The sequence below is a fragment of the Vespa velutina genome, chromosome 2 (assembly GCF_912470025.1).
Source record: "Vespa velutina chromosome 2, iVesVel2.1, whole genome shotgun sequence".
Classification (NCBI taxonomy): domain Eukaryota; kingdom Metazoa; phylum Arthropoda; class Insecta; order Hymenoptera; family Vespidae; genus Vespa; species Vespa velutina.
Genome location: NC_062189.1, coordinates 11067358 through 11080447, shown reverse-complemented (window position 1 = coordinate 11080447; position 13090 = coordinate 11067358). Strand labels below are relative to the sequence as shown.

Genomic DNA, 13090 nt, shown 5'->3' with positions numbered 1-13090 from the left:
AGTTTTTACGTTGTAATTAATAATCTAAATAATCAATAATAAACAATATCCAACTAGATTGTTTATTGATTATTAAAGACTACGAAGTAAGTGACAAAGATGACGAACTATTGAAATGATTAAGGTACATATATGTATATATATATATTACACGTTTCATGTCTGTAAGTATAGAGACTAAAAATTTCTGAAACTCGTATTCTTATAGATCAATAAAAATGGCATTTACTTTATGGTCACTTTACGAAGCTACTCTGTTATGTTTAAATGCTATTTGTGTGCTAAACGAAGAAAGATTTCTTGTTAAAAGTAGGTAAACTTTGTCATATTTTATTTTATAGGTTAGATTATTTTAGTTATGATAATTTAGTGGCATTATAATTTAATATAGTAAGTGTAATAAAATAATTATTATTAATCATGTATATGTAAATATATTAATAGATTATATGTATTCTAACTTTTTTTATTATTATAATTAATTTTGGAGTACTTGTTATATCTTTATCTTTTTTATAGTTGGATGGGCCTCATGGCAAAACGTACAAGGATTTGGTGAACCACCTACAGTTAAATCACAGATGTTAAACCTTATTAGATCTGTAAGAACAGTTGCGAAAGGTGTGCTTTATTACTTTATATAGAATAATTGATAGTTATTTTAATAATTACCAATATATATATATTTATATATATATATATATATATATATATATATATTTATTTATTTATTTATTTATTTTATTTTCAGTTCCATTAATAGCTCTTAATATTTTAACAATAATTGTGAAGATGGTTCTCGGTTGAAAAAAGAAATCATGTATACAGCTACTTCAACGTTATTGCTGAATTAAAAATTAACCATCACAGCTGTTTATATAATCAAATCACATATATATATACATATATATATATATATATATATATATATATATATATATATATATATGTGTTTACTTTCTATATTATTTTTTACATTAAAAATTAAATCATCATAATAGTAGACAGAAACATTTTATTGTAAATGTAAGAATAAGTGTAAACATATTTATAAAATTACCAAAATAAATTAATGCACAGGAAAGAAGAAAATAAATGATCACCGTGATGAAAGATGCAGACAGAAACAAAATAAGCTATGATTTGAATTTTCAAGATTTCATCCATATGTTATATTAATTCAAGCTAAATATATAGCGAAATTTTACGATATATTTTACTTTCGAATGAACAAATGTCTATTTATATTCCATATAATTAGATACTTCTGTATCTTCGTTAAAAGATATACTATAACCTATGATAAATTAGATCAGTGAGATATCTCTCGGTGTACCGTGGGAAAATTTTTGAAGCTGAATGATAGCCGAATTCGTAAGATCTCCTTTCACTTTTTTAAGTATGCCAATTATTGTATATATGTTAAGCAAAGCATATCAATATTTCGTAAATTGCTCGTGTTGTATTTTTGGCTTAAATGTTGTTATTTTTGTAGACTTTATATAAACTTTTTATGTTAGATACATCGAAATAGTCGTTACATTTGCATTATGTTCCTTTAGATAAAACGAACATATTACTTTTTACCGTCTTATACTAGCTATTAAAAACATAGTTAAGAAATCGTCGTCTTTAAATATCTTAGTTTTTTTTATAAAATTAAATTAAAATAATATATTAGATTTTAATGTATAAGATATAGAATCATGTATCTTATAAATTTGAAATTTTTAGCATATAATTTTTTTGTAATTTATGAAGATGAAATTTTTCAACATAAATTTTTTTTTAAATTATACGAAATATAAATGTTATCATCGAATAAATGAATCTAAAAAATTTTATACTTCGTTAACTAATGCAATAGAACATTCTTTCTTGATCAGTCTAAAAAGTAATTTGCTATTAATGAATCTAATGGAAATGTATAAACAAAGCTGTTGTGAATGCACTCGTTTCATAAACCAACGTTTTTCTAACTACGAATTAATCTGCTTCTCCTATAGCATTTTTCCTTTGCGTGTCTGGCATGTGACTTTTTCTATAAGCCCTGTTATTGTTCATACATTTCTTGCAAACCCGGAGAATACAAGGTAAATATATAAACATATAACGTACCAAAGAAAATGATATTCGATTCTTATTAAATATAAATCATTGTAAGGAAGAAATAATGTTTGATAATTAACTTAATATAATAGATTAATAAAATAATAAGTATCAAATGACGTGGTCTAAATCGGTAAATCGTTAAATAGTCGATTAGTAATTATGATGAAAAGTATGATGCGTAATACACGAGTTTAGAGATTATCTAAAAGTCTTGCAAAATTCTGGCAAACTCTCACAATTACTCTTCGACTCGCTTCGTTTCTTCAAACAAAAAGATTCACTACTTTCTCTGAAAAACGGGCATTAATACATTTTTCTTTGTTTTTATACAAGAAATATAATCTTTTCGAGATGTATTATGTGTTCCAAAATATAAAATAAAATATCTATGACATATGAATATTGTAATTAGAATAACCAAAGTTTGATTGTGAAAGTTAAACTTGTGGAACTACAAGATTGATTTCTATTACATACATACGTCTCTCTTTGTTAGATCTGAAATTTAAAAAAGATCACTTGGCTAGCTGGTTCGCTCGTGAAAAGACAGGAAGAGCTTTCACTCTTTAGTAAGAAGGTTAAAAATAGAGAGATGCGCGCTAGAAATAAGGGAAATTCGGAAGAGATCGTTTTCTCCTTTTCGATGTCCTTTCGGCGAGTATTTAATTGACCTATAATAAACTTCCAATTAAAGTGTCTTACGTTAACGACACGTCGTTTTAATGGATGTACTGTACTCTGTGCCTGGAGAGCGTAAAAACCGATGACGTAATTTGATCTAAGGAATGATGAAACTATAGTCATTACGCTAGCACCAAGGTGGTTCTAACTAGACTACCTCATCGAGGATACCTCTTCGAGGAGCCTTTTGCTCGTGGCAAAAGTTGTCGGTGAAGTGGGACGTTACAAATAAGGAAGAAAGCGGGTAACGCGGACGTCCTTCTTTCCAATATGTCTTCTTCTTCTCCTTTTTCTCCCCTTGACTCTCCTCTATAATTCTGCATTATTAGCCACAGGATGTTCGTTCGAGAATTCATCCACTTTCGAATCCTAACCGGTCTCATCGCGCAAGAATTTACGTCACGAGAAGAAAGAGAAAAAGACTCTTCCGAGTTACTTGTCCGAACGTTTCTCGAGTGAAAGGAGAAAGGCGGTTTTATCGTATAAAAAAAGTGAGGGTCTTTAAATCGAAGAGAAATATGCGTAAACGCGTCAATAATCAGATATTGCAACGAGGATTAACGTCCCTGCAATGTTGCCGATCAATAAAGAGGAGAGAAACCTGTCTCTCTCCTTAAACGAATGTAGTGAATGGATAAGGGTTTTATCCGACAGCTTATGTAACAACACAGAGAGATAGAGAATTCTTTTTTAACGGTGGCGACGTTTTTTTATTTTTTTCTATAAAAAAGCCTTTATACAAGTACAAAAATGCGTGGTTAAAGAATAGCATTTAAAAACGTAGAAAAATAGTGTGTATTCGTGGCTTCGTGTGATACGTGTTGCTCGAGAAGGACCATGTCGCACGTCAAATTTTTCTTTATCGATATTTCGCTGTTATTATTATTTTTTCTTTTTCTCATTTTTTTGTTATCTGGCCCGTAATTTTTCCAATATTTTTTCTAAGATAATGTTTCGTTAGGGGATCTCTTCGAGATCTCATAACCTCGACCCCTATTCCGTTTTTCTCTTATTATTCCCAACGAAATATTCGAAAGAGGTCATTGAGTTGCGTCACGGATACTTCGATTTTAAAAGAGTAATATAAAATTGTATTTACAGGGCGCAATATATGCACCAATCACGTCTTCGGTTTCGGCTATTTCTGGCCCTTTTCTCTTGCTTCTCCCGTTCACTTATGATTGAGTAAGAACTCTTGTCCTTATATCTTGGCACATGACGATGTGCGTTTACTCCGTTTTCGTTTTTATTTTGTTATTCCTATCCTCACCTTAGTTTTCTTTTTTTTATTCTGATTGTCGTGTAAGACGACAAAAAAGTGAATTTTGATGTGCCGAATTGTAACATCTCGTCTGATGTTGTGCCTTGTTCGTTTGAGATCTAAATTGTTCTAATCTTCTTTCGAGAAAATTCTTTTTCGAATATTCTGACCTATTAAAGCTGCGATTTCTATGATCTTCAACGAGGCAAGATCGTAGAGATCTTTTGATTATGTCAATTTGCTTCTATATACTCTACTAACTACTACTATATATCGTATTTTTGAAATTCTATTTTGTATTGACGACATACATATATACATACGATCTCTATTTCATTTTTACCTAAGTCAAAAATGTTGCATGCGCGGTATAACGTAATCCTCGCGGATAGTTGTTCGATGATGATAACGATAAGATCCTTGATCTTCCTAAGACGATTATTTCTTCTATATATTAATGACGACCGAGCTTTCTTTCGCACGACGATCTTTCGAGCATTCTAGAATGAAGGCTTCCCCTGGAAATCTTCGTTAGTCAACGATTTTGCGAGATCTTTTCTTTTTCCTTTCTTCTTCAAATTTTTTTTAGTCTTTTGAATATCATTACCATTGAATGGTGTATCTTCAAGATGTTGATAGACGACGTTATGTTCATTCTTAAATTATTAACTCGAAAGATAGTCGCTTTTGTTTTCCTGCTTTATATTTCACCTCTCTCTCTTCCTGTTTTATTGGCGACGACCGCTTTAGAAAGGTGCACCGTAGCTGCCGCTTGGCCTGCTGGGTACTCCATAAGTTCCACTAGGACCACTTGGATATCCACCGCCATGGGTAACTTGATTAAATTGAGCTACCTGAATGGCTTGCCTAATACCTTCGAGATCAATGCCTACGACGCGAGTTTGGTAACTGGGTACACCGTAGCTAGAACTTGGTACTCCATATTGTGATGATGGAGCACCGTAACTCGAACTGGGTGCATATCCTCCACCACCGAATCCTCCAGTCTGTTGGGCTTGGAGTTCTTCCTTGAGAAGGATCTGACGGATTTGTTCGAGAAGGGCTCCGTCAACAGAAGCACCTTCGTTTGTTTGGTAGCCAGTGGATACCTGAGTGTATCCACCACCTCCACCACTCGAATAACCGCCACCTCCACCTAGAGAGTAGCCGCCGCCACCACCACTTCCACTTGGTCTACTGTAACTATAGCCGGAAGAGATCGGTGGTTCGGCCAGGGCGAACCCTGCCAAACCGATAACTATACACTGTAAAAGAAAACAAACAAATATCCTTAGATTAGATTAAATTCCAAGTTGCCAGATTTCTATAGAATTTCTATACTAATTTATGCTATCACGATCGAAGAGAAAATGCAACTCTGGCTAACTTGTTTTCGAAGTCACGTAATGTTGCAAGCGATTGCGTCGAAGAGATCGATCGTCGATGGAACGTCTATCTTGTAATTCATGTTGAAACGACTTTCAAGATGCTTTGGAATCCCGATGCAATTCCCGATAAAATAATAGTCGCTGAATGTTTTCGTTTCTTCAACGGTGAAATCAATTTTATTAGAGATAGGTACAGTACAAGCATTTTGACTTTGATGGAAATTCGATTGACAGAATTAAGTAGGTATTTAAATCGCTACTCTTTTTCTCTTTTAATAAATAACTTTTAGAATAGTACACCGAATCACGAATATCTTCTACTCGTTTCTCTTTTTTCTTTTTTGTTCGCACACTCCTTATCTTAGTCTCACCCCTTAACTTTTACTCTTTATGTCAAAAATTAGTGTGCTTACCGCGATCAAGGGATTCATGCCGGCTTCTACGATGCCGCTCGGTTCTGTGACTCCGTGGATGGTAGAACAGGGTCCTTTATACTCCCAGGAGAAGCAGGGGGATATGTGGGGCCCCCACGAAGAAGCGATGGGGCCTCTCGGGTGAGAGTAATTCAACGGTGAGACGATTCTCTAGTCATCTTCTTTCTCTCCTTCTCCTCGATACTTCTCTCTATCTCTTTCTCTCTCTCTCTCTCTCTCTCTCTTTATTTCTCTCTCTCTCTCTCTCTCTCTTTCTCTCTCTCTCTCTCTCTCTCTCTCTCTCTCTCTCTCTCTCTCTCTCTCTCACTTTGTTCGACTGTTATTCCAGTGGTCTACGTGTAAAAGATTGGCCCTCGAATCTCTATTAAAAGATATATCTACGCGAGATTTGGTGAATATAGGAATTGTGAAATTTAGTCTGCTTCGTCGACTATAGTGAAATACTATTTACAAGTTACGTCCTAGACCTAGACTCCGTATACCCAATATTCCATTACAATATCTATGAAACTTGGTATATCGATCATTGTGATCATTTTTGTAGTCTATGCAAAATCGTGATTGATCTTAACAGACAAACGATTTTCGATTGTATCGATATATTATAAAAAATATTTCTTTTTGCAATAATTAATGTAATTACTTAGAGGATTTCGACGTACAATAATTAAAAAAATTTCTTTTTCGGCGAAGCATTCATAGACAGTTTACATAACGAATCTCTCGTTATTTGCTCAGGGTCTTCAATGATTTCGAAAGAATTTAATACCGCAATGCCTTATGTAAAAACGTTTTATGAATACCTATTACAAGTGGACAAGTGAACATGGTAAATGGACAAGTGGACCTGTTCTTTTGGTTTCGTCTCGCATACGATATACGTATGACCCATCTAAAATTCGAATATGATTACTAAGATATTGGGCAAAATGCAAACAACGTGGTTGAAAATTCCAATACATTCAACGGTTTTACATCAGATTCTTTGAATCTGCAATTTCGAATGATCACTGGATAGCAGTTGTATCATTTCTAAAACGGAATTATTTTATATATCTATGACGTAATCATAATTCGCAATTTAAAGAATTCGTATGAATTTCTATCGGTCGTTCATCTTTCTATTTCCCCAGTTTCTCATCCTGCATATTCTTTCTCTCTTTTTCGTACACATTTTTACAGGAAAAGACGTTTTCATTTCGAATCACAACGTCCAGTTGTGATCCGATCGGTGATGGTACAACTAAACGAGAGGGAAATCGCTTTCTTCCATGAGAAATTAATTATCTGAGTTGTGACCCTTTGACCCACTTCTTGATATACATCAACCTCGTGTTTTCTTTTTTTTTGTTCTTTCCTTCTGATCTTTCACATTCTATATTCTTTCCCTCATTTTTTTATCAACCTCTTTTTATTCCTCATAATCCACTGTAGCCCAATTTTATACTCAAATCGTAAATGTTTATCTCGACCTCATATGTATGTATGTCCGTGCTTACATATGTGTGACCTCGAAAAGACTCATGAAATTTTGTACGATCGCTTTCACGTGTCGACGTCGTATAAGAAGATAAAAAAATAAAGAAAAAATAAATAAAAAGAACAGCAAGTGAACAAGGACGCTCAACAGTTTTCATTTTTTTTTACTTCTTCTCATTCTTCGTAGATTTTTAGATATATCATTTTCTTTTCTTTTTTCTTTTTTCTTTTTACGTTCGATTCTCGGCGCCAGGAAATTTCGATTTCTTCCAGTGACAAGCACTTTACTTAGCAAATGCCTCAGGAAACTCTGAGCTGCCTCCTAGCCACGAGAAGGTGCCATGTGCTGTATCTGAGTTTCTCGAATACTGACGTTACGGGGTTGCGGAAAGAAGGTCGGGGGAAGGAAGGGGATCCGTGTGCTCGAGGCTTCACTTTCGCTCGGCCATAAGCTTCTTGCTCGTATCATCTTCTTCCTCCTCACTCTCTCTCTCTCTCTCTCTCTCTCTCTCTCTCTCTTTGTCTCTTTCTCTCTCCCTCTCTCTCCCTCCATCCCTCCCCCCTCTCTCTTTCTCCTTATTTTTTCCCTCTCTCTCTCTATATTTTTCTCTTTTCTTTTGCGTGTAAGTTTTTCTTTGATCCTGTGAAATCTTTCCTGCCGGATGTAGGATATAATAACGTGTGAAAAGTGTCTCGTATGAATCTTCTCCCTTAATTCAAAGATACATATATATATAGATAAATATATACGCGTTTTGTGTTAGCTCTGAATATTTTCATCTTAGACGTGAACGTTACTTTCTTTTAGTGCGATCCTAATTACCTTGAGTAATTTCCAGCCTTGATAAAAGTAGCTCATTACATTGTTGAAAGTTTGTTATAATATTTAAAATACTTTTGTGATTAAAAGTAGTATAAAAATATTTCTACAAAATTATTTAGAAATTTATTACTGAATAGCTAATTTGACAATTAAAATTCTTTTATAAATTATTTTTCATAGGATGCAAGGATGTTTACATAATACTGATTGAATTAGATTTGTGTACGTCGTGCATCGTTGTGTTGAGATATCGTTTCGAGAAAACAAGAGTGAAGAGAAAGATCTAATACGTTAAGGCCAAAAGTGAAAGGTGAAAGGGAAGACACAAGATGATGCGTAATCGAAGATTCACGTTGAAATAATATAAATTTATCGATTTTCTATCATACGATATATGATTGTAGATTAAAAATTAATCAAAAAAGTATTTTGTATAAATCCATTTATATCATGAGTTAATGTTTGATGAAAACTTTTATAGTATTCTCAACGATTCATATTTGCGATTTTTAGTAAAGACCTCCATGTTGGCACGACTGCCACTGAACTTATAAAACTACAGTGTGCTATTAGTAATGGAGTATCTCCTCTCGTATTAGTATGCTAATGCGAATCTGCTCGACGAAGATAAATATTTGCGACAGATCTTAGATTTTATCCCTCTTTGACAGATATATCTACAAATTACGATTACTAGGTAATTAATTAAATTCATATAGTTTTTCAATATTTTAAGAGCAATGTTTTTTTTTGTTTCTTTAAATTCTTTGTTTTTTATATTTATTGACATATTTTTTAAATAACAAAGTTCGAAGAGCAGTATATGAGAAAGATTGGATTGTTAAAGACATTCTTGTCTTTCGATTAGGCAATCGTTTAACAACCTCTGCATGTCGCAGCCGCCCGCATTAGAAACCGGCTACTAGGCAAAAGATCGCATATAGTAGTTTCTCTAAGAGTCTCATCTGAGAGATAGAATTATACGAATGAAACGTCAAGTATATAAATATGTACGTACATATATATCACGATATCACATTCACATATATATATATATCGTGACTTTTACGATCGATTATAATTAACTTCGAAACGCCAAAATTCAAAAGAACAATCAACGTTACGTTAACGTAATCAAAAGTGGAAATGGTAACGTTACAATATTAACTCGTGTAGTGAACGTTATTCCATTCCATTCCCCTCCTAATCATCTTAGCACCGTTTCAAATCTCAGCACTTTCTTTTCCGTTTCAAAACTCATTTGGTGCGCGCTTGCTGCCATCGTATCGATGCGATGCCTCGTACTTCCTTCGTGTGAACGATATTTCATATATCTTTGTATAGGGATCGGTAGTGTAGAGAAGAGTTGCTTACGACGTTACGGAAATTACACAATCTTAACGATCCGCGTAATGCCAAAGCTATAGAGGATTAGGATTTACAAAGATTCGTAGTTTCTATATTTATAACGTTGCTTTGTATAAATCGATGTTAGATTTATCGGTTTAACAAGATTTTCTCTTCGGTTAAGTGAAATCTGTAAAGTCGAAATTCTCCGATTAAATAACTACAACAAAGTTACTTTCTTTTAATCGATGAGAAATAAGCATTTTTCTTATTTCCTTGTTTGTTGCTAGTATTTTTAGTTATCCGTTCGTAGTTTGGCAAAAAATTTTCGTAAGTAGATTTTGCCAATAGAAGGTACTTTCCGTTACGATGAGCAAGCTTTGATCACCTCAAGAGCAACAGTGACCGAGATTTACCTGTTACCTTCGTTTCTCATTGATTCACTTTCTTCAAGACGATGCGGAGAAACGACCTTTGCAGAGGTCACTGATACTACATTCGAATTTCATCGCCACGATCATCTTTCCAGAATATCAGCCACACGTTCGTTGTTTCAAGACCGTTCTGTTCTCCGCTACCTCCTTCTTTTGACACAGTAAAGGCACGCATACTGATGTACTATCTGTAAATTAGGCTAATCAGAATATAACAGTTTAGATATTTATAACGTGTGAATGTACAATATAATATTAACAAATTAGAAATAAGAAGAAAAAGATTAGAATATTGATTATCATAGTTAGTTATTATGTTAATGAAAAATAAAAACTCTATTACATAAATTTATATCAACTCTGAAAAAATGATACATCATTAATCTATAACGACATTAAGCTCTTTATCTTTAAAATAAATATTTATCGTAAAAATACAAGATGTTGATAATTATACTTGCGTGATATTCTTTATTTTATGTAAGTAATTAATCGATATGAATATATACTAGCTCATATGGCATTTCCACGTTAGTGAATAAGAAGCTTCGGCTTTATTTAATGTTTCTAGAAAGGTGATGACCTGGGTCGCTCTCACGCGTTTGTCTCTCAACTGTTCACTTCCGGTAGTGAAAGGCGTCTGCGTTTGCGATTGCTGTATATATTATACTTACGGTAGTCCTCGACTGTATGGGACATACATCTGCTCAGACAACTAACAGAGAATGTTTGTTTCAAAAATGTTTCAAAAATATTTGTTTTCTAAGCTTTACCCTAATTTAAGATTTTAGTGAAAATCCTTTTTTAGGAACAATCGATTTTTCCGTTATATTGTTTTTCATATGAGGAAAGCACTGGATCGTCTATTTACGTTATATGAATTGTACATTATTATTATTTTTCATTTATTTCTATAATTTTGAGGGAAGAGAATATGATATCTTTTTGAGTATATCCGAAAAAGGAAAAAAATGAAATCGGGAAGAAACGATTATATTCGCGTCACGGTCGACTTTGTAATTCTAATAGTAGAAATTTCTAAACCATCTTAAGTTCTTGCCAACTCACACGTCTTTTTAAACGTTGCCACAACGCAAGCTTGCGCAATTTTTGTCCCACAAATTCAATAGATTTACATATTATTTAAAAGATGTACATAGAACGATGAACGATAGTAATACGTATTGCGATCGTTGCATAACGTGTTTATAAGCGATATGTAAATTTTGTTAAATGACGACGCAAAAGCGAATACACCAGAACTTATATTTAAATAGATCGCTTTCAAGACTTTATTTGTATCATGTTAAAAAAGAAAAAAGTATCTCTTAAAATTTTCTTCTTTTCAAAGCATAATAGAGTTTTTTCTTAAAATTTTATCTTAAATGATTTTGATTCATTTTTTATATCATATAAACAAGTTTTATCGGTAACTTTGTAAGATATATAATATGAAATTTATTTTTACTCCGATAATTTCAACGCAATCAATCACAGCTTATCTATAATTATGTTTTTTTTTGTTATCTCTGATTAAGTGGAAACAGGAAAATAGTAGAAATACCATTGAAACATTATATTACGTATTAAGAAAATGTCTTTTGATTATTACATTATTTACATAAGAATAATGTATAAATAGAACCTAAACAAATGCTAACTTAATTACAAACTTTTCAAAATAATGTTTAAATATTATCTTACAATTAGTTAACCATGATATATTCTTATGCAATAAATGCAATGAAACCAAAATCTTACATCCCAAAATAAGTAAAAATCTTCCAAGATTTTTCATTTGAGAAATTTGAATGTAGATCGCTATCTACATTTCAAAGTGATAAGATTGTAAGCTAAACTTAAAAATTCAACAGAGAAGAATCTTATATAACGATATAACTGTACATACGATTATCGATAGAGAGAATAATCTTATTCTAAATTCTTCCTCGTGAAAACTAATTAATATATATCTATATTAATTAGTTATATATATATAAGTATATATATATAATTATATATATGTATATATATATATATATATATATATATATATATATATATAAGTATATATGTAATTTACAAGTAATCGATTAATATTTGTTTTGTTTACTTATCTAAGTCATAAATCGTTGATATTTTGTATTTTTCCTTCTATAGATCATTAAAATAATCAACGATTATTTCCTTCTATGACATTCATCGTCGTCTTTGACAGTTTCTTATATTCGGTAACGGTTTGTTCTTGCATTTCTTGGTCCATTCATTCCAAGCTTTGAATCCATCCATGTTAGAAATTTTTTTAGCGCAAACTATGTCATCCTGTATGTCGTCGTTAGCAAAATCTTCACAACGTTTATTACAAATACCACCGATGCGACCACGTGTACACCATTTGCTACTGCTGATTTGAAATATACCGTAGTAATAGTTGGATGCACCTTTTGGACCAGTGATGAGTTGAGTATTCATACCACTTTCGTTCTTCATCAGGCAAATCCAATTACTCATGAATGTTCTTGAGATGCCACCACGTTGAAGTTCACGCATGGCTTCACATTCGTTTAGAATTTTAGCCTTCGTTAAAATACCAAAAGATAATAGTAAAATGATCAACCTCATCGAAATCTTTGTTTGTAATCCGTATTTCATTTTGTTCTTTTTGTCTTCGATGACAAAACCAGTTTTTTAATTTGCCTGGAGAGACAACGCACACTGACGGGTATTCAGACATAAATGTTCCTGGTTTGAATGTCAGTCCGACGATCCACCGACAACGATAGGCACTGACCTCGAGCTTGAGCGATAAGCTTTTTAATGTAATTATTGCGAATGACGACGGTCATCTCTATATTTTACTCTTTCAATATTTTTATTTCTTTTGAAGTATTTGATGCTCAATGAGGAAAATTTTGGAATAGAAATATAAACAATATAATCTATGAATAAATAAATAAGTAAATATATATATATATATACATATATATATATATACATATATATATATATACATATATATATACATACATATATATATACACATATATATATATATATATATATATATATATATATATACACATACATACATCAAAGTTTCCGATCAAAAATACCCAACGATCAAATTGGAC

The 13090-nt window shown here is 32.3% G+C and overlaps 3 protein-coding genes across 5 annotated transcripts; 1 reads left to right on the top strand and 2 right to left on the bottom strand.

Annotated features, from left to right (window-relative positions):
• On the top strand, nucleotides 1–1523 carry LOC124947365 (immediate early response 3-interacting protein 1). Of its 2 annotated transcripts, none has more exons than XM_047489435.1 (3): nucleotides 1–309; nucleotides 520–621; nucleotides 1081–1523. In XM_047489435.1, exons 1-3 carry the CDS (start codon nucleotides 219–221, stop codon nucleotides 1140–1142), a joined length of 255 nt encoding a protein of 84 aa, XP_047345391.1. In that variant the 5' UTR covers nucleotides 1–218; the 3' UTR covers nucleotides 1143–1523. The 2 variants fall into 2 exon arrangements, with proteins under 2 accessions (XP_047345391.1, XP_047345392.1); XM_047489436.1 differs by lacking the exon at nucleotides 1081–1523 and adding an exon at nucleotides 752–917 and having other exon boundaries at nucleotides 36–309.
• Nucleotides 1524–3476: 1953 nt separating this feature from the next.
• LOC124947363 (glycine-rich cell wall structural protein 2) lies at nucleotides 3477–5987 on the bottom strand. Its single transcript, XM_047489432.1, has 2 exons — nucleotides 5856–5987; nucleotides 3477–5319 (listed from the first exon to the last, which is right to left on the bottom strand). The coding sequence occupies exons 1-2, from the start codon at nucleotides 5871–5873 to the stop codon at nucleotides 4801–4803; spliced, it is 537 nt and encodes a 178-aa protein (XP_047345388.1). The 5' UTR covers nucleotides 5874–5987; the 3' UTR covers nucleotides 3477–4800.
• Nucleotides 5988–6113: 126 nt separating this feature from the next.
• On the bottom strand, nucleotides 6114–12751 carry LOC124947364 (lysozyme c-1-like). 2 transcript variants are annotated; one of them, XM_047489434.1, is made up of 2 exons: nucleotides 12073–12751; nucleotides 6114–10147 (listed from the first exon to the last, which is right to left on the bottom strand). In XM_047489434.1, the coding sequence occupies exon 1, from the start codon at nucleotides 12609–12611 to the stop codon at nucleotides 12159–12161; it is 453 nt and encodes a 150-aa protein (XP_047345390.1). In that variant the 5' UTR covers nucleotides 12612–12751; the 3' UTR covers nucleotides 6114–10147; nucleotides 12073–12158. The 2 variants fall into 2 exon arrangements, with proteins under 2 accessions (XP_047345390.1, XP_047345389.1); XM_047489433.1 differs by having other exon boundaries at nucleotides 6114–10143.
• Nucleotides 12752–13090: the final 339 nt, after the last annotated feature.